The sequence below is a fragment of the Pyxicephalus adspersus genome, chromosome 5 (assembly GCF_032062135.1).
Source record: "Pyxicephalus adspersus chromosome 5, UCB_Pads_2.0, whole genome shotgun sequence".
Lineage (NCBI taxonomy): Eukaryota > Metazoa > Chordata > Amphibia > Anura > Pyxicephalidae > Pyxicephalus > Pyxicephalus adspersus.
In genome coordinates this window covers 56,657,532-56,678,572 of record NC_092862.1, presented here as the reverse complement: position 1 = coordinate 56,678,572, position 21,041 = coordinate 56,657,532, and the positions used below count along the sequence as shown (strand labels likewise).

The 21,041-nt window shown below is 34.6% G+C and overlaps 1 protein-coding gene across 4 annotated transcripts in view; it reads left to right on the top strand.

Moving 5' to 3' along the window:
- CARMIL1 (capping protein regulator and myosin 1 linker 1) overlaps nt 1-21,041 on the top strand; it is a 159,099-nt gene that overhangs the window by 77,049 nt on the left and 61,009 nt on the right. For all 4 annotated transcript variants that reach the window (XM_072411585.1, XM_072411586.1, XM_072411584.1 and 1 more), the window contains exons 12-20: nt 2,175-2,261; nt 2,877-2,980; nt 4,150-4,227; nt 6,445-6,521; nt 7,557-7,661; nt 13,805-13,874; nt 19,186-19,267; nt 20,391-20,490; nt 20,579-20,633. In XM_072411585.1, coding sequence (XP_072267686.1) covers nt 2,175-2,261; nt 2,877-2,980; nt 4,150-4,227; nt 6,445-6,521; nt 7,557-7,661; nt 13,805-13,874; nt 19,186-19,267; nt 20,391-20,490; nt 20,579-20,633 — 758 coding nt within the window. The remainder of the gene's footprint in view (nt 1-2,174; nt 2,262-2,876; nt 2,981-4,149; nt 4,228-6,444; nt 6,522-7,556; nt 7,662-13,804; nt 13,875-19,185; nt 19,268-20,390; nt 20,491-20,578; nt 20,634-21,041) is intronic.

Genomic DNA, 21,041 nt, shown 5'->3' with positions numbered 1-21,041 from the left:
CTTTCAAAAAATATATTTTTTATAAAATCCCTATCTAAAAGTAATTAAAAAAACTAATATAACTAGCTAGGCATGATAGGGCTAAATAGAAGCAAATTAGCATTTTTTGTCTTGGCTGGTTGCCTCGATTAATATAATTTAGAATAAACCCCTAAACCATGAAAAACCTTCTAAGTATTTCAATATATTTTTAAAGTAAGTATTCAGTATGTAATCTTAATAAACTTCTAAAATTTAAGGCCAAGTTACATTTACAGTTACCCCAGTTAAACAGTAGCACTCTATTAACTGATGTTTTGAAGACTGGCTTTTGAATTTTACTTTTATTATTTTGGACAGGTTTAGAGTTATATTCTACTTGTACATTCCTCCTCCTCAATTTTCAAGCCAATTCTCTCACAGAATGCATGAATGAAAAATTAAACAGTATAATTAACTTGACAATGAACAAAACAGCTTGAAGGTTAAGAAAAGAGGTATTGATATTAGGTATTATCTAAAAAGTGGCTCTAAAAAAAGGTTTCACGTCATTTTATCTTTACTAAGCTGTATTGGAGTAGGAGTTATCCTTGCCGAATGTCAGAGGAAAATACATCCTGTCGTAGAAAGTTGAAATCTTCAGCATGTAATAGTTCTTTATTCTTTTTTATGGTTTTATATATGTAATTTCTTTTTAATTGTGGCTCTTTTTTTCCATTCAAATTGTATTTCTTCATGCTTAAGGAAACAAAAGTCTAGAAAAGTGTGTGCTTCTTCACCTGTATGAAGGTGGGAAAATGACTGTCAGACCAACCAACAATAGTTTGAGGAGAACCTAATTCATATTTCATACTGGATAGCATTTACTCTTAATCAAGGTGGAACCCCAGGGTTCTTCTAGAGGCCACTAAGGGTTCTTTGAATTGTAGCTTATTGACCTCATATTTGATTTTGCATTACATAGTTTTTAGGCTGAAGCCATGTGGAAGGGCCAGTTGTCTGACACCAATGACCTATTAAGTTTTCTAAAAATATGGAGTTCTAGGCACAACTGTTAGGGGCATTCTTTCCCCCGACCACTAATGTAAGTGGCGTTTTTCTCACTTCTCCCCAATAACTTGGTTTTAGTAAGGTTTCTGTGAAATTTATCATAATTTTAGGGGTTCTTCAGAGATAAAACGATTCAGAAAGGCTCAGTAGTAGGTTCTGTAAAGGCTGTAGTAGTGGGTAGGCCATGGCCTTGTGGTAAAATAGTTATCCCGAATGAATATGTTTTCTTTTCATTCTTGAGAAACATAACTTTCATTTGTTTTTCTTATCACAAACAGTTTTTATCAACGATTGGTTACTTTGAAGGCTGTAATATAAAGCTTTCCCAAATCAAATGTATATCTTTTAAAGGTTATAAATTGATGCAGTGAGAACTACAAGGTCATACAATATGTAACTTGTTTCTACGTCTGATATTTACCAGTGGTTTTCTTAAAGGGTAGGGTTTAGCGACATTGTACAGATTTTCCACTTTAGTCCTAGTTGTGAAGAATAATTCAGTTTTTTTTAATGTTTTTATATATGAATATTTTTCAGAATCCATTTTCATATCTGAATATCTACAAAACTTTCTAGTTTTGTGAAACAAAGATTTTATATTAAATATAAACACAAGCACATACACAAACCATTGATTTAAAAACACACTAAAAATTTTTCCAACTTTGGAAAGCAATGTGCTCTAATTGTCTTTTAGAAACTTCTATAATAACTCAATTTCTTCTGTAGCAGAGTCAATGGACCCTTAGTTTGGAAAAGCTTATCATTTCTAGAAAACCTGATTTTTTTTAATTGTCCTAAATAACAGTATTAAAAAAATGAATCAATGTATTTAGGGCTCATTAGTTTTAGATTTCTTTACATGCATTATTAAATTTGCTCCTCGTTATTGCTTCATTATACTTAATGCAGACAGAGCAGCATATTTGTCCTTCTTTATCCACAGAATGTCACCATATATTTTATCCACAGAATGTCACCATATATTTTATATATGGTGACAGAATGTCACTATATATTTTTGGTAATTATGAAGTCATTCTTTTAGTACAAAGCATAGACACCACTAGTTATATATACTTGGTCTCCATGAACATTTATGGACATGTGTATCAGTGTCTATCTTTTGTGTTATTTTTTTGCAGGTGTATCTTTTCTAAGTATACATTTTGCCAAACTCCCCAAGGGCCTGATGCACTTAAATTTATCAAAAACCTCAATATCGGCCAAAGGTAAGTTGTCATTTGACATTATTTGTTTGTGGGTGGAGGGGAAGGCTCAACGTTTTTTAAGACATAGGTTGCTTATGAGACTAACACTTCATAATTTCATAAAATCAACTTAAACTGATGTTGATTTTCCACATTCAACTGCAAACTTTTCATCAATCATGCAAATGTTATTTTTAAGAGATTGATCTAGTAAAAATTATTGATTTTTACTTGATCAATTTAGTAATTTGCATTTTTTTGGATATATTCAATACTACTGAATTGACTGTGCTTTGGTTGCTGTGCATGGTAATATAATGTTTTGATTATATGTTGACAATTATATTGAACATTAAAGTGTCTGGCTTTGATTATTCTGCAACTGGGTAGAACCATTTGGTTTTTGGAGTTGTGTTTTTTGTTAATTGCTAATTAGCAGTCAAACCAATAAGGCTTATCTTTGTAGCTGTGTTTGTAATATTGAGTTAAACTACTTTATCATATATGGTTTCTGTTTTTTTGACCACCTCATGAATTGTATCATTTAACTTTAATGAAATATTATTATACTTTGAGCTTTCAGTTTTTATTTACAGAATATGTGATGCCCATTTTGCAATGTGTCTGTATCCTCAGGAGTAAACAGCCTGTCCCAGTCACTAAGTGCAAACCCGCTGATTGCCAGCACCCTTACTCACCTTGACCTCTCAGGGAATGTACTCCGTGGAGATGACCTTCCTGTATGTACATCCTTTTTAGATTTCTTTTTAAAAAATTACTAATGTTTATTATTTTATACCATATGACAGAAATGATAACCTCCTCTCACTTTTTCTGACCTTTTTTTCTTGGATTTGGTAGTGTCACCTTTTAGAATAGTGGAGAAGGATTATAGTACCCATTTTATTGTGAATTTTTTTTCTTAGTGATGAACAAGACAGAAAGTAAGGGTGAATCTCTACAACAAAGACATACAAAATAGAAGCTTGACAATGGACCTAACTATTGTCTACACTATTCAAATAAAGTGTCTTTTTATGTGTATAATAACTGTCTCTTCAAGTTAAAGTGGACCTATCATTATTATAAATCAGTTGCACACAAATTGGAATTGCCAATGCAAATTGTAATGTTCGAAAAAATGTTGTGTCCCCTTGGGGACAGTTCTTGTGTATTTTAAGTGACAGGAATCAAGGCAACTCACACCCCCCTCCCCCCAAGGACACAGACAGAGGTTCTAGGTCTTGCCTGCGTTATCCAAAATAATAGGTGTTGGTATATTAAAGTAGCTGGTTTAAAAGTAGGCTATGTCCTTTATTGCCTAAAATCCCTTCCCAGATGTACCATGGGAGCCTATCTTTGTCTTCAGCATTCCACTTTTCTTAAAAGCTAGTGTCAAGACCCTCATCCCCTGGATGTACACTGCAGTGCAAGTGTTTCTCCATGTCATTTTCATTGTGGACTTGTCTATAAAAAAAATAAGAAATAATTTAAACAGGGTATTTTAGAATTAAGCCTTTTGTATGCCCAAACAGTGACAAAAAGCACTTGTAGCTTTCAGGTTCCTTTGATGTTGGCCCCAGGAGCTTCTTGCCAGTTTCTTTGTAGCTGTTTCTAAATGCCTGCTTATTGTAATTTTCCATATGCATTTTGCAAGAAGAATATGCATGTATGATTAGTAACCTGTTTACCATTTATGCTAATAAAGACATATAAGTATCATTTTTCACACCATCATTGCTGTGATGATTCATTACCACTGACGGTTTTTTTTTTTTTTTGCATACCATGTAAATTTAGAAGAAGAATATAATGTCTATGTACAGCCTATCTGCCTATTACAGAACTTGCTTTTATTTAGTCTGAATCACATTCATAATACATTATAATCTTTTTTTTTCTCTTCTAGTATTTGTACAATTTTTTGGCCCAGCCAAATGCTATTAACTACTTGGATTTATCGAACACCGAGTGTTCTGTTGACATGGTAATCATTATTTCCTTCAATATTCACTTGACCATTATTTATTTTTCAAAAAAATGAAATGATTAGTCATTGATTGCATGTAGGTAATAAAGCATTATATTTGTGTTTCTGCAGCATTACATTTGCCAAAACAAAGGTGTCAGATATAGCTTTGCACTGACTAATTGTAGGATTTAAATTACACAAAAACGCCTTTGTATTTGTATGGGAGTTCCTTTTTTTTTCTCTACCATATCTTTGAAATATTTATTTATATATATATATATATATATATATATATATATATATATTCTAGTCCTCTCACATATATCAGAGGGATAATGCTGACAATGTATTCCCTGCATATAATGGAAATATTGTCCCCTTATGATATGCTCCTGCCGCAGCAACAATGCTTCCTTTTGGTTTCTTCTGCAGCCTTTGTAACACCCATCTGCTCTTTGATTGGCTATGGGAGAAACAAGCACTGGCCGCTCAGCTATAATGCAGGTGCACTAAGAGAAGTGATACCTACTGCTAAGTCAATAATCAGGCACAAACTTAAAAAAGGCAGGTTTATTAGGAGACACAAAGCAATCCAATGTTTATATATTAAGGATTTGATAATACTTTAATTCTTTAAGCTTCTGCATGTGCATAATCTTTATAGACCGGAGTAATTTTTATTTTACATTTTTTTTTTTTTCTTAGCCTGTTTTTTTAACCTTGACATTACTGCCGATAACAAAGCATTACACTATATACACTTAGGCAGGCAAACAAGGCTTTTTTAAGAACTAAGAGCAATCTAATTTGACTATTGTCATTTTTAAAAAAAAAAAAAAATATTTTTTAACTTCTATCCAGTTCTTAAGTGTAGCTTATTTATTAAGACATTATAGTTTTAAATATTATAAATATACTTTTATTACAATGTATTACCAGTTTGCATACACATGAAATTGGGCTGTTTTGTTTTCAATTTTGTGTATTTTTTTTTCGGGCAGTGGAGATTCATTATGGCTAAAATACATTTTGTATCAATTTTTTTTTTTTACTTTTACTTACTACTGGGTTTTTTTGTTTTGTTATTTTTTTTTAACCAACATCATATGCAGTTCAAAGGTTACCTGCATATGAGGGAAATCGATGTAAATAAAAAGAATGAACAGTAACAAATATACTGTTTTTCTATATTAAGCTACTGAACAGTGTTTTACCCAACAATGGCTGCAGTAATACAGAGCAATCCCTAAGTATCATTTTGACAGCTGGAAATAGCTAGCCAGTCATAACTTATTCAACACTTGGTGTAATCAGCCATGTTGAGACGTTTAAAGGTAGTATTGGACAGTCCTACCTAAACTGTACTAACAAAAATTCAAAAATGTGACCTTTCCTCGTACACAGTAGACATACATTTCTTATGTTCCTTGTTTTGGGAGAAACTAGTGGTGGGCTTGCTGTTTAAAAACCTAAGGGGAAGAAAAATAGTATTGATTAGGGCATAACCAAGTTGTTTTTTTTCTGTAGTCACCTGCGTTTAACACTAAGAAAAATGGTGGCACGTTTTCTATGGGATTGTTGTTTTCTATATTCAGGCATGTCCCTGCAGTTTTGTGTGACACATTCCATAAAAAATAATTATTAAGTTATTAACTTTTTTTAGTCTTGGATGTATACACTTATTTCTAAAAAAACATAATTACTGCTAGTGTGGATTTTTAAGCAGTAGCTACTTTCTCTCTTCCAAAAGATCTGAAGGCAATTAATACTAAGCAATGTAAATTAATCTGAGTAAAAGTAAATAAACATATTTTCTTGTCCCAAAAAAAATCTACAGTTTTTTTCTTACATTTGTAATATTTTCTTTCCCTGAGACAGTCACATCATTTAGGCCCTTTGTATGAGCATCCTGTGGATGTAATTACACACCAGCAGTAGGTGAGCATTACAGTTTTAAAGTGGTGACTAGGACAGGAAATGCTAGTGCACTGTGCATTGGTAGAGCTGATATTATTCTAACTCTGCAATATTCAGGAAAGTGTGACAATACTGCAGTTATTCCATTGCCCTAGGTAAAGAAGTGTTTTGCTTGTATGAGTTTCTGAAACAGGACCGGTATAGATTTTGTTTGAGTGTTTGGGTTTCACAACTGCTGTGTTGATGTCTCAGAGTAGAAAAGCTTCTATAATTTTTGTAGCTGCCTAATATATTAACATTGTTGTTTCCATTAAGGTATGTAGTGCACTTCTTCGTGGTGGCCTGCAGAACCTTGCTACCCTTAATCTGTCCCGGACCATCTTTTCCCATAGGTATGTCACATGTACCTTGTACGGTCAAAGGGTTACCTTGTCATATATGTTATTGATGCAAATCTAGCCATCCATACAGAATTGAAATGTGTGTATGTCCTTGTTGGTGTATGTTGAAATAGTACAAAATGGTGGTCTGAGGGGTTACCTCAAATAATTTCACTATAAGTCACAATGTTCAATCAATATTAGACAATCAAACTTTAAAAACATTTTTTTCAGATGTGGATGTACCTGGGGTTTGTAGCACCCATAGGGTGAGAGCAGGCGAGGACAGCAGCTTTTAGAGTGTATCTCAGTTGGTATTGTTTAAACAGCTTGATTGTGTAATATTGTATTACCTACTAGATTGTAAGCTCTTCGGGGCAGGGTCCTCTCCTCCTGTATCACTGTCTGTATTAGTCTGTCATTTGCAATGCCTATTTAATGTACAGCGCTGCGTAATATGTTGGCGCTATATAAATCCTGTTTAATAATAATAATAATAATATTGATTGAACATTGTGAGTTATAGTGAAAATGAAGCAGATTTATCCGTGAAACGCGTAGATTCAACAGGGTGTACCCCATTTGGTTGGGTAACCCGGACAGGAATTTTCTTGTTTGTTGTACATTTTTATGTTCTTTTTATGGTAATGACTTTAATGGTATTTAATAAAGTTACATTTTTTTATGTTTACTTGTTAAAATTTGCACTTATTGGCCTGAAAAGTTCCATTTTTTGAGGGAACCCCTCAGGCCTCCATTTTGTATTCTATTATATTAGGGATGTGGCCTTGTAAAAATGAACAGGGTTAGTAAATCTAATTGGTAGTGTTTGTTGAAATAATATTTGTTTGCATAAATGACCTGTTCATGAGTCAACTGGGGTCAACTGGCCTGCTTGGTTATTTAGAGCTCTGGCATTGGTATTATGCAATATTCAGTTTCTCTTGAATCGCATCACCAGATTTGATGTTGGCACATTTGAGGTTGATGTTTATGGGTAAATAACTAAAAATAAACACAATAACATTGTGACTCTTTAATTGACAGGAAAGGGAAAGAAGTGCACCCATCTTTTAAACAGTTTTTCAGCAGTTCTCTTGCTTTATCTCACATCAATCTTTCTGGAACCAAGCTCTCCTCTGAGCCTCTAAAGTAAGTAGTTTGTTCTTAGTTTTTCGGTTAACCCTAATATTTGTCACTGCAATCTAGTTACCTCTAGAAATAGGAGGAATGGGCATACTTGTTTATTGTGGAATAGTTTGAAAGATGTGGTCAGCTTTCATTTTTTTTTTCTTTGTAAAGCAAAACTAAACCCCATTATACTCACCTGTCCCCGTTCTATGTAGGGAACCTCAGCAACCAATGCTGAGCTGCGTATGCGCAGTTCAACCATTTTGACACCTTCACAGAGTGATCAGGAAGGTAAGTGTCACGGCTCCACAGGGCAAATTGGTGTACCCTCTGTGTCACCAACCCAATGGAGGAGGCGTGCACGGGGCGCAGGGTACAAGCAATAGCTCGCTCTTCTCCAGAGCCTGTAGAGGTGAGGTTGTTGTGCGGCAGGCTGCTGCCACGTTGCAGGTGACTGCTAACTGGCAGGAACAGAAACGTAGTGCCAGAGGGAGAGCCGAAGAATGGTCGAACAAGCCAAAGGTCAGGGCAGGCAGCAATCAGGAGTTGTCAGCAAACTGATAGATGAGGAACAGAATGTAGAAACCTGCAAGCAGAGCCACAGGGAACTCCTTGTCCAGGCAGCTTCCTTTTGCAAGCCACTTCTTTAAAAAGGGAATGTCATGTGATGAGTGTGGGTCATGTGAGCTGCAGAATCCAAACCAACCAGCAGAGGGATTGCTGGTGACGAGACAGACTCAGATGTTGTACAAATGCCTGCCAGCAGATGGAGTGCTTCTGCAGGACACCCAGGTCCTCTGAGGAAAGGAAGCGGCTGATCAAGAGTCACATGACCTGGACCAGGAAGTGTGCAGAGAATTGAAACCAGAAGCAGAGTTGGTGCTGGCAACAGGGGAGTGCACGGTGGGTGAGACAGAAGGAGGCACAGATGCCCTAGCCTTGCGGGGATCTGTGACAGTAAGAATGCTTATCGCAGGAGAGACATGTTCCTTATTCGAATAAAGTCCTGTGTGATCACAAATTTTTTAAGTAGGCGTTCCATTTTAAAGCACAGGATCATAGGGAGGTTACACTAGCCTAAGACTGTTGCATCATTTATAGAATGTTCTCATTATATATATATTTTTTTAAAGTTACGTTTGTATAACTTTTGCTCATTATCAATTTACATGAGTTTTGATTCCAAATTTTTTTACTTGCCAGCAGGTGAAATTGCTCAAACATTTATCATCTAACAATGATATTCTTGTACCTGTGCACGTTTATGTACCCAATTCTGAAAAATAAATCCAATCAGTATAGGTTATTATGTAATCTTCTAGAGAAAAGCCAAAGTGTTGTGCTAGGTGTGTAAAAGACCTGAAGTCAAAGTATTGCCCCTGGGTATAAAGCATTAGAATTGGTAATAGAATGTCTTTGTAGTGTGGATAACCTCAAGACAAACTGGCTTTTAAACAGCTATTATAATTTCTTACTCTCCCTTTTGTAGCATTTGATTATGTTTACCTAGTAAATAAAAAGTTTAATTCTCATTGTAAGTTAGAGATGTAATATACAGGGTGATATATGGACATTGTCTACCAACAGCAACGTGATACAAGGCATCAGCAGCTGATAACAGTTTTCTTGTTAGATTTATTGAGTAGTTTGAAAGAATGTATAAATGCCCTAAGGAGAAATTCTGACTTTTGCATAAAAAGAAGAAAGCATGGGATAAGGTGGGGCACACATAACAAAAAGCCCTAGGTGTAAAAATAAAAGCTGTTCAGTCACACCGAGGCCAATAGTTTAACATTTATTTTCCTTACAGCAAAACGTTCATCCCTATGCACATTATAGGCAGAAATAGACATTGACAGCTGCAGCCTTTGTTGTTGGTTGCAGAGCCACATTTCTAAGATAAATTAAGTGATGAAACAATGTTGCATATTGTAATATTGATTTCTTCACAAAGTTCTGTTGGCTTGGTTTATACTTCTCAGCTAAAGTCCTGCAATTCATAACTATGCTTGATGGTGGGGGTCATGCAGAGTCAGTGTGATGGCCATGAGAGCTAGAAGTACCCGTGAGAAATACTTACGGTTTACAAAGGTTTTCTAACATTTTAAAGGTGCATGTTAGTATTTTTAAGGGAAAAATGGTGAACATCTAGTTTCACATGTGCCATATTTTATGGTCACCTTTTTGTCAGAAATGTTGTAATTTGTTCCTATAGATTAGGCTCATTTAAGACATAAAATTCTCACGCTGGATCGCGTTGCATTGCAGTGGCTTGTTGAGGGGTTTCTTGGGTGACACAGATAGTGTCTGGCTGCCCTTAAGCAGCCAGCTGATTTTCATGGACTTGAATGGGGATGTGTTCTAAATGCAGTGATCTATGGTTGAACACGGGTATGTTTGCAGTTGTAGCTACGTAAACCTTATTTTGTGCAGAGAACTGCACTGCAACCGCACACAACCACATGTTCATCAGAAACGTCATTTGACTCCAAAAAACTGCTCCCAGGTACATAATAACCTCCATGAGTTAGTGAAAGAAACTACTCCCATTTCTGGATGTTGGATGAGGGTTAAAAAAAACTTCTATTAGCACAGCTGTGAAACATACATTGTTAACATGTGAAAAGGAGACCTGAGTTTCACATGTTGGGTAAATAAAAGAACACACAATCATTTTGGAATTCGTTACATTCTACCTTTCTACGTATGTTTTTCATTTATTTTTTATTTAATTTTAATGGCATTCAAACTCTGCAGCCTTTTTATCATTGCAAGCATATATTTGTTAGCTAATATTTGATTGCTTGATGCCCTGTTTTTTGTTTCCCCTGACTTTTTTCTTAAGTATGTTTTGACATTAAAACTTCCTTCTATCCACATGTAATTGTCATATGTTATATGAAGAAAATAGATAAAAGAGTAGGTTTGAGAAGCCAAAACCAATATTTTTAGTTATCAAGAAAAACACTCAGGTGCCCCGTTTTGAAACTAATTAAAACTGGCCTGTCAGATCTCTTGTTTTCACATATCAAAAGTTTACACCTGACTATAGGAAACAACACACTAAGATTTCAATTTATTGCCTCTAGCAAGGCCTGACCAATATGTAGTTGGTAAAACTAGAGTAGTTTGTACAACCATCTTTTAATGAGTGTGACCATATATATGTGCAGAGGAAACACTTATATAACTGCTTATGTTGTGGTGTCCAGTCTGTCCAACACACTCCAACGCCTGCTCCTATCATCTGACACATTTTGGATCAGCAACACCTTCAGAAGGTTTACATGGGCTTTTAATATTGCACAGTTCCACTTTATGTGCTTCTTTCTGGACCTTGTTAAAGATGTTAACAAATGCTTCTTTGTATTTAGGGCTTCTTCTGCTGAGCATTGTTTATACTACACAAGATCAACTGTATAATTTTTTTTTATCAAGATTTTACATTATTTCATCATCACTTTTAAGCCTTCAGTTTTCTAAAATTAGCTCTTGGTAAAATGGTTTACTGGGTTCAGACTTATAATGGCTTTATTTTTAATTCAGTTGATTTTTTAAAAGTCTACAGGTTCACTTAGTAAAGTGTATTGTCTCTGCAAGTGATAATTCACTATCTTATTGAATGAGGTGAAGCTCTGTTGACTTTAGCCATCCAATCATGTGCAGGGAAAAATCATTAATTTTCATCACATGGATTTATGTATTCTGTGCAAATGAATTTTTATCATATCCATTGCAGAAAGATAATTAACAAATTTTGGTAAGTGAACAGCCTAAACTATGAGTAAATCTTATATAGATGATTAACATTTGCATTTGTGTAGCTTTACTGAATAAATTTGAATTACCATAAGCAATTTTTGTTAAATTTAGTGTTTCTATTTTAGTTATATTCCTAATAAAATACTTAGAAATGAATATTTCAGAAATGAAGAAAATATCTATATATTTAGAATACATTTAAATGATGGCATGTAATTGAATTTATAGTTGGCTTATTTGCCTAGGCATTTTCTCCCAGCGGTAATTACACAACTAAACAGCCGGTACAGTAACAAGGATTGTCACAGCTTCAAAAAACCAAGCCTGATCTTTGGTGCCCTCAATTATTCCGATTCATATTAAATCCTTTGTATAAAGCTACAGAAAAGCTGAGCAAATTTGCCTTTAAACATCCCCAATGAGAACTAGAGGTCCTTTTAAGTTTAGTGCCAATTTTGCAGCATTTGTCAGCATAAAAGCACAACAACATAATCATAATATAATATTATTAATATATAAATATGAAGTGGGAATTTACCCAGTATATAAAAAACAATATACTATTGAATATCATCAGAGATACATGGCAATGCAGATGAAACTAAATATGTTTATTTTAGTATGGTTTCCAAATGCCAATGACCAAGATAACCAGGAATCAAATTTTATTTTATTATCAGTGGTAAAAGAATACTGTTCGTTCGTTGTGTGATAAGAAAATTCAGAATGGAGTATTGGCCTATACAGATTTATTTTCTATTACTTGCTTCGATTTATACAAGTTTAATCTTGATAAGGTAATTAGGGAGAAAAGTATCTTCTTTACCTCTATAATTGTGTATAAGTGTAAAGTGAAGCACAGTACAACATGCAGAGCATACTTTGTGCGTCCAATAATTCAGGTACCTATCAAAATATATGAGTGACGGATGCCATTCAAAATTAGACTGATTACAACACATGTACCATATATACTCAATTTAGATACAGACATCTATTTTTACCCTAAAATACAGGAAAATGTTTTGACTTGGGTATAAACCTAGGGTTTAAACTGCACTGCTAACATTCAAAACAGTAGTCAATAGATGTGCCAATAAAAACATGAATATATAAATCCATGGTTTGTGTTTTTTGAAAGGGGACAAAAAAAAATCATATAGTCTTAGTCTGTAAATTGATCCCCCTTTTTACAGGTTAAAGTATTTGGGAGTTTTGAGTTGATTATGATGGTTCACTTTCTCCTAAATTATCTTTTGTGTGGTATGTTGGCCACCAGTGGATGATACTGCATCCTCATGTAATAAAATATTATCAAAATCATGTCCTTTGTCTCCAACATTTTTTTAAACTCTGTGTTATCTACTGATGTGACTTGAGTATTCATCAAGATTCTTTTTTTTTTAAAAAAAACATTTTTGGCGGGGGATCTTGGTTTATGCTTGAGTATAAATGCACATTTCCATTAGTCCACATGTGGCTTTTGATTTGGTTTTAATAAATACCATATCCCTGAAGTCCATTACCATTAGAACAGTGTCGTTGGCAAAAGAATGCCATTTGGAAAGGCTTCTCATTGAAATTCCATAACAAGTAAAACTAAATCAAGGGGAAAACAGAAAAAAAATTCTGTTTGATTAACACAATTGTATGCTGTCTGCACAGGACATGTATATTTATATGTTTTATAATAGACATTGGAGGTGGGGTAGGGGACAGTGTAGACCTATTTTGGCTATTATCCATCATTGTGTAAAATATTTTTAATTAATGTCCGTCAGTCTTCTGTCCCTAAAATAGCAACCTGCTACTCTTTATTCATATTTGTCTTGTTTTCTAATGAGGATACAGAGCATGTAATAGACGTGTGTTAGTTTTTAAAGCTGTATTTTTTATTTATATTATTAGTAGAAATTGTAGGCAGTTGTGTTACTGCATTAAATGTAAAACATGTAAAGCATATGTTACAGCAAAATGAGCGTGAATCATCTAATAATTCAACTGTTTATATGTGTTACCTGAAATGATAGATGTCAGCTTAATGAATAAAGAAGGGTAAACATTTAGATTAATTTTCTAGTGTTCCAGCAGTTTTTGGACCTAATACACCCAGAAGCTATATTGCATCGGTGGCTGTGCCTACTCTTTGATTATGGGTCAGTGATGGGTTTATGATGGGTCAGTATGTACAAGTAACAGGAATTCAGTATTACGGGTTGTAAACTAGAGTTCAACAGTACTTTTCTGACCCCCAAAAAAGCACATTCAGATACAAGCTGATAGATATTCAACGTTTAATAGGCTAGCCTAGAAAACACATTATGCAATACTGCACTACTGGGACAATGAATGATGAAATCATGTTATTGTTTATTTAATCATAGCTGAAATGTATTTTCCAGATCTCTACTGCTTGGCTTGGCATGTAATCCAAACCTAAAGGATGTGTCCCTAGATCTCAGCAATTGTGAGGTAAGAAACAGATGTCTACCTGCACATGGTCAAAAAATTGCCTCTAGATTTGGAAAATCATTAGATCTATGAAAACAATTTATCTGGTTTATTGACTTCTTTAAATAATCTGGACTTCCACTATGATCTATTTTGTGAGCCAGAAATGTGGATTGTACTTCATTGTAACCACTGCACTCCTACCAGCTCAGTAATGCATTGTCTGTAAGACAAGTAATGGCCCCTAATTACTGCATAAAAGTCAACTGTTATGCTTTTCCTTCTCTTTCAAGGCTGCAAATGGAATTATCATTAAAGTACATTTTGTAGGCCCTTGAGGGATTCTTCGTGTAATTTCCTTAAATCTATTATGTATTTCAAGGCTGTTGACATGCTCTGAATTGTTTCATGCATATTACATCTGTTATAATTATTTTTTCATAAAGCTGAAGCTTTGCTGATATTAGAGTAGTACAGTGTAATTGTGCTTTTTAATGTGTTGAGCAAAGCACACTTTATTAAAATGTGGCTGTACCTTGGTGCATATCCTTTTTTAAAACCGTGCCGATATCTGCAGTAATTCATAGCAACCAGCCAGATGCCACCCTGTAGTGATTTGGTGTCATTAAATTAAAATAATGAAAACTTGCTGCTTTGATTGGTGGTTGTTATGTGGCGTAAAGCACATTAAATGTCACTGCATCCTTTGCAGTGCATAATCTGTATCCTACTAGTGGCAGTTCAGGTTTGCTGCTAGCATATTACACAGAAATGTAATCATTTGTGAAATACATATCAGGACCTCCACATATGCCTGTTCTGGAACCCTTTATCATTTTGACATTTGAGGTCCTGGTTTGTGTGAGTGCAAACAGCAGCTCTTTTTTTCAATGAAAACTGTAATGGTTTGCTACAGTGATCACTGTTGGATACACGATAACTGCTTCTTTACAATATATTTAGTTGCAGCTGTTAAAAGCATACTTAGCTTTTCCTGCGATCTGCTCTGTAACTTAAATCAAAACTCCAGCCTTACATGTGTACATGTCTGGACTGCTGCTTAAATTTTTTTATTCCTGCATGATACCACAGCTCCTGCTGTACCCCTGGCTACAAGGCATATTATTATTTACACCCTCTCTCCTCTTGGCCATTCACAGAATACAAAGCATTCTGTAAGTTCTTTAAAGCATGTGATATATTTCACAATTACTCTTGCCATTCTATCCACTTTTGAAATGCTGCCTTGCCACCCTCAAGAATGAGAATTCTATGTCAAAACAATCTCCCCTTCTAAAGATGCTTTTCTAAAATCCTATGTATACTGGAAAGTGACCTATGGCTGACATTGATAAATTAGACATTGCTGCAAGCAGTACACATTGGGCCTAATTTAATAAAGTTTCTCAAGAGTAAAGCTATCATGGGTGAATCTGGGTGATCCATAAAACCTGGAATGGATCTGGTCCAGGATTGAAAACTAATAGCAAACTTAATAGCAAAGGATTTTTAGGAACCCATTCCCGGTTTCCAGATCACAGATTCTCCCATGATAGTGAATCTTCTCTGTTCTTGATAAACCAGGCCTATTGTATTTTACTTCCCAAGTCTGTATTTACTGCTGAGATCTAGATACAAATGAGTTTGTGCCAGATATGATGCTGGTGGTGTAATGCATTAAGAGTAAATCATCTGCATTGTATGCACATACTGCAGAACATTTCCTTTTTTCCCTTTTATTTAAATAACGCTGGCACATAATAAAGCAGAGGATTGGAGGATATTTTTTTCCATCTTCCAGGTAAATTAACTATATATTTTTACTATATGGTAAAAAGAAATTTGACTTACAATTTGGCCACCATATTTATTATTTGTCAGAATTTGTGTACTAAAATCCTAATAGCAATGTAATATAGAAATTGTTTAATCCAAATCTGAACAGCTATTTTTTCATCTTTAATTTATTTCTTCAGGATTAAAGTTGGAGTCTTCACTCCAAACTGCTTTTGCTCCATAGACAGATGGCTTTCATTCCTGTACATCTCCTTTGTGTAAACAATGGGCTATATTTATAAAACAGGGAATTTGACATTTGTTTTATAAATAGAGCCCTGTGTGTGTATGTGTATACATGCATGTATATATACAAATAAATAAACATAATGAAAGGTGAAAGAGATCTGCTACTATTGTCTGGGCTCAAAGATGCTCAGAACAGTTAGATAAATAGATGTCGTTCCAGGAACATCTTTCTTGTTTAGTGAAAGTCTGTTAAATCTTTATCTAACCTCAGAACAGCCTTATTCTCCAGGATTTAGCTAAACTTCATTGCTAAACTTTAATCTAGTGGTGGTAAAGGAGTGTACCAAAAATAATGGTAATCATTTACACTGATAAGCTTTGGGTTGTCATCTTCTGTGTGAAATTACCTTATTCTGTCTCCAACTTGTTATACCGTTTGCAGAGTATATTGGCAACCTACTAATCCCCCTGCAGTAGTTCTTCTTAAGTTAAGACCCTTTTTCTGCAAATAATTATTTCAACATGCTCCATGATCTCCAGTTTTTTCCTCATAAATAAAAAACAAGTAGACTGGGATTACTTGGCAATAACTTGGCAATATACCTGGGAACTTAAGTGTAGGTCTCCCTATTTGATTTATTTTCCAAGTTCTAAAATATTAGTTTGAATGCAATATCTTTTTGACTAACTTCCTGTTTAAAGCAGGGTCCTTGGTTTCACTGTAAAAAAAAGAAGTTAAAGATCTTGGATTTCAACTGCCAGCAGTTTACCAGTTTGCTTTCTTCTTACATTTTAACCCTAAGATAAAGAAATTCTAAACCTGCTATGCTTCTGTATTTTTTTTGATTCACAAGTGGATTATTGACTTGACATTTCAGATTTATCTGAGAACAAGTTGTTAAAAAAATGAACTTGATGCCAAACAATGGATATGCTAGAGGAAGGTTCATTATGTTATACAACTGTGGCATTCTATAATTTATATGCTTTTGCATAAATATCTTTTGTGTACTTATCTCTGCTTGCTTTCCCCGCAATGCTTCCTAAGCTTGGTCACTGTGTAAGTACCTTCTGTGTCTTATCTCATTCTCTCCTTTTATATTGAACTTCTTTGCTGTATTATCTATGTATTTAGTGAGCACCTCTTAACACTTTCCTACATTTAGCATTAAATAAGTTTTTGTTGCATTCTTTTTCTCCCGTTAATTTATTGGCATAGAATTTCCTGTGCTGCATTTTACATATTCAGAGCTGCATAGCTGATTGAGGACTGGCTTTCTCGGTCCATCATTTGAATACAAATGTCTTCCTTTGTGAAGCAGATAGTCATTTATTAGACTTATCAGTGCGTGAATATTCTCCAGTGTACCTGATTTATAGAACATCTTTCATTTATGCAGCAAAGGATTGTGCAGCTATCTCTGGTTCGAGGAAAAAAACAGAGCTTTGTGGACATATTTGTAATAAACTCAGTTAATTACATTAATTTCTTGTCATATATTATGTGCATTAATGTCTACATCAAAGAACAATTATGTTTTGTTTTGGGGAAAAAATATTAGGAAGTTTTAGCTATGGCTCCCATCAATCAGGTAATGAGCACATGTTTCTCTTTGGCAGATGAGGTTGATATGCATCCTTAGGACTTTTCTTACTGCACATAGCAAAAAGAACACTTGTAATCTGTCTTTCCACTTGATGGTGGTGCCACAGTTTGCTATGTTTCTAAATGTTTTACAACTTTGTAAATGCGTGTTTTCCACATGAACTACAGTTAACCTTTACTCTTTTGGAAAATGTTAAAGCCCAATTGAACATTCATTGTCAATCTGTTAAATACATTCCATGTGCACCTCAACAAACGATGTGCAGAGATGTAGAATTCCTTTGTTCAGACCATTGACCATAGCAATGTAGAAAAATCGGTCCCTGATCATCATGGTGTAGAGTGGAACCCTTGTGTGGAAGCAGTAGTGTCTCTGCAGAAGTCTGACTCATCCTCTGCAGAGTCAAACTTATAACTCAGCAATGAATAATTCTCATGCTTACTGATGATTGTGAAGAGTGTGTGTCAGCATGAGAGCAAGAAGCCTTGTCTGCCTAATGCTGGCGGGGGCAGAATGTACTGCTATGGCTGCTTTTTCTAGGAAAATCAACTGTAAGTACCTGCCACAAAAAAATGAATTGCCACATTCTGGGCTGGCATGTATGTTAAACAGCATGTTGAAAAAAGTGATTTTCCACACAAAATATGTCAAAGACAACCCTTCTACTGTTTAATAATTAGGAAAAGTTAAGGCAGCAGGGTGTACAGTGATTCTTTTTTTTCACTTTTGACTAATTCATGGGAGTGCAGGAAGTTTGTTCTGCACCTGGGACAAAAAGTCTATGATGAGCTGCTAGCCTTGTAAGTTGTTTAGTCTTCTTGTGTGAACTTTGCACACTTTTTGTTTCACACACCTAAAATGTATTGATCAGATTTAAAATGAATGTTCTGTGTATAGTAGAAGCTCTTGGTATATCTGCCAAGTTTTTGTAGAGGTTTGGATCATTCCATTAAAAGCATTATTTAATTTTCCTTTTATTTTAGTGTTTACGTTTTTGTGTTTCTTTTTTTTCTTTATTAATAATAAAACATAAAAAATGTCAAGCTGTTAAAATGATTGATGGTAATTGCAGTAGAGCGAAAGTGTTTAGAAGTTGCTAAATTTTATGCAATAATTTCCAGGGAAGTGCTTGGTATTAATAAAAAAAAATAAGTTTTCACATATGATAGCTCTGTGATAAATAATAATAATGATATTTAATGGTTCAGCTAAAAAAGAGAGAACAACAATTGGCTGCAGTCTTCTGCTACTGAGATCTATGATAAGCACATAGGGCCTGATTTATTAAAAGTTTCCAAGACTGAAGATAGGCTATCATGGGTGAACCTGGGGTATCCAGAAAACCTGGGATCAATAAGGTGCGGGATTAAAAATTTTTGCCAACAATTAGCAATTTACTTTTAGGAAATCCATTCCAGGATTGCTGCATAACCCTGGTTCACCCATGAAAGTCTATATTTTCCAGTCTTGAAGAGCTTTAATAAATCAGACCCAATAATATTTATTTGTTAAATGTCAGTACTTGAAATATCTCCACACCCATCACTTTATTTATATGTCTTATATCTGACAAAATTTGTGGACTGATAACCCATAGTAGACACTATGATTTATTATCCAGTTTTTTGCACAACATATAATCTTCAGTTCATATGTAATATTTTTATGTCCTATTCATTGTATTCATGTCTTTTATTTAGCTAAGATCAGGAGGAGCTCAAGTACTAGAAGGTTGCATAGCAGAGATTCACAACATCACCAGCTTGGATATCTCTGATAATGGTAAGTGGACATTTTTGTATAAATGCAAATAAGTATAGTACCCAGAGATAAAATATGATTGTCCTGTCCAATTGATTTCCCTGTTATCTGTAAATGTTAGCAGCCTTCTCCATTTACCAATGAAAGGATCCTGCTGGGAATTTTTGCTGTTTTGCATGATTTTTTCATGAGGTCAGTGCTGAAGTTGTCATGCACCCTCTCCCTCCTCCACTGGCAATATGATCTAAGTGCACATGTTTAAAAATAATTCCACTGCTCAGATCATTTCACCCTAGAATACCTGTTGTTTTAAGCAAATATGAACATCCACTAAATAAATAAATAAATTGTAAGCGTTATTAAGAGTTTGTTAATACTGAATATAACATAAAATGAATGTAATATATTGATCAGCAGCAGTGTTTTCCAGCAGACTCAAAAATGGCTAGTTAGGCTTCAGGTCCCAGCCTCATCAATGATGTGTAGCAGAGCAAGCTTTTAGTCACAATAACAGTGTCCGCTCACCACATTTGTTAGCTTTTATGACATAAAGGTGGATTTGCTGCTAGTGGTATTCACATGATGCCTAATTAGGAAAAGCTTGACAACAACATTGTTAAAGACATTAATAGATGTAGATGGGCCTTATATATGGTATATGTCTTCTTTTTGGTATGAACTATTCTCCAAAGGTACATGGGCATTTTATACAGTTTGAATTCTGAAATGTCATATAAATTTATGGACAGATTGCCCTAAAAAGGTGGAGGCTGAATATGACTGTGTGCCAGAATAATGCAAATAAGTTCAAAAATGTTAATGGCTCTAATTTCATTCCTTTAGAGCACAGTTGAGTCCAGAAGTTCAGCTTAAAAAAAAAAGTGAAATAAACGGGGGGTTAAACCTATATGCAATTAAAAACCGAAAACTATCATCACTACAGTAAACATAAATGCAACAAATAGCTTAGTATCTCAACCGTGTGTTCAGTCCAATCATGTTTTCCAATAGAAAGCCATTCTCTAAAGATTAAACCATAAATTATCTGAAATTCTCCTGATGCAAAGTAAAATGTTGCAACACCTCCAACACTTTGTAATCTATCTGTTATTATGTCTGATGGAACATTTCTCTATTTTCACAGGTTTGGAGTCTGACCTTTCAACTTTAGTTGTGTGGCTCAGTAAAAATAGATCAATAAGACACCTGGCGCTCGGGAAGAACTTTAACAACATGAAGTCCAAGTACGTTTTTTCTGTATTACTTTCTTTGTACAACTACTACACTTGATACTTTGCCACAACTGCAGCATGCTTTTTTTTGCCTTTGTAGAAATCTAACCCCTGTTCTGGATAATTTGGTACAAATGATACAAGATGAAGATTCGGTGAGTAATGCTTCTTGACCACTTGTCACATTTGCTTCAATGATCAAGCAAAGATCCCTATAGGATCCTTTTAGGCCTCTGCAGACCATCAGGATGCTCTGGGTTGACCAGTCTTAGAGGAAATCGTTTTCTCCAATGTTTAGGCAAATTGCTTAAGAGAAAGCTATCTCCAAGGATGTCTTCCTGTTACAAACCCTCTCTTCTCTGGAAAACATTCAATGCTTTCTAATCTTTTGTTTATACTATGATATTTCAGTAGAAAGGTGTTTTTAAACTTTGTCTGTACATTTGACCACTATAAAACCTTACTAAAGTAAACTTTAGTTATGGATGACTGTGGTTACCCCTGGGACTGCATGGGTTATTTTATATAACATGGTAATTTTTGTATACCACACAACCCAATAA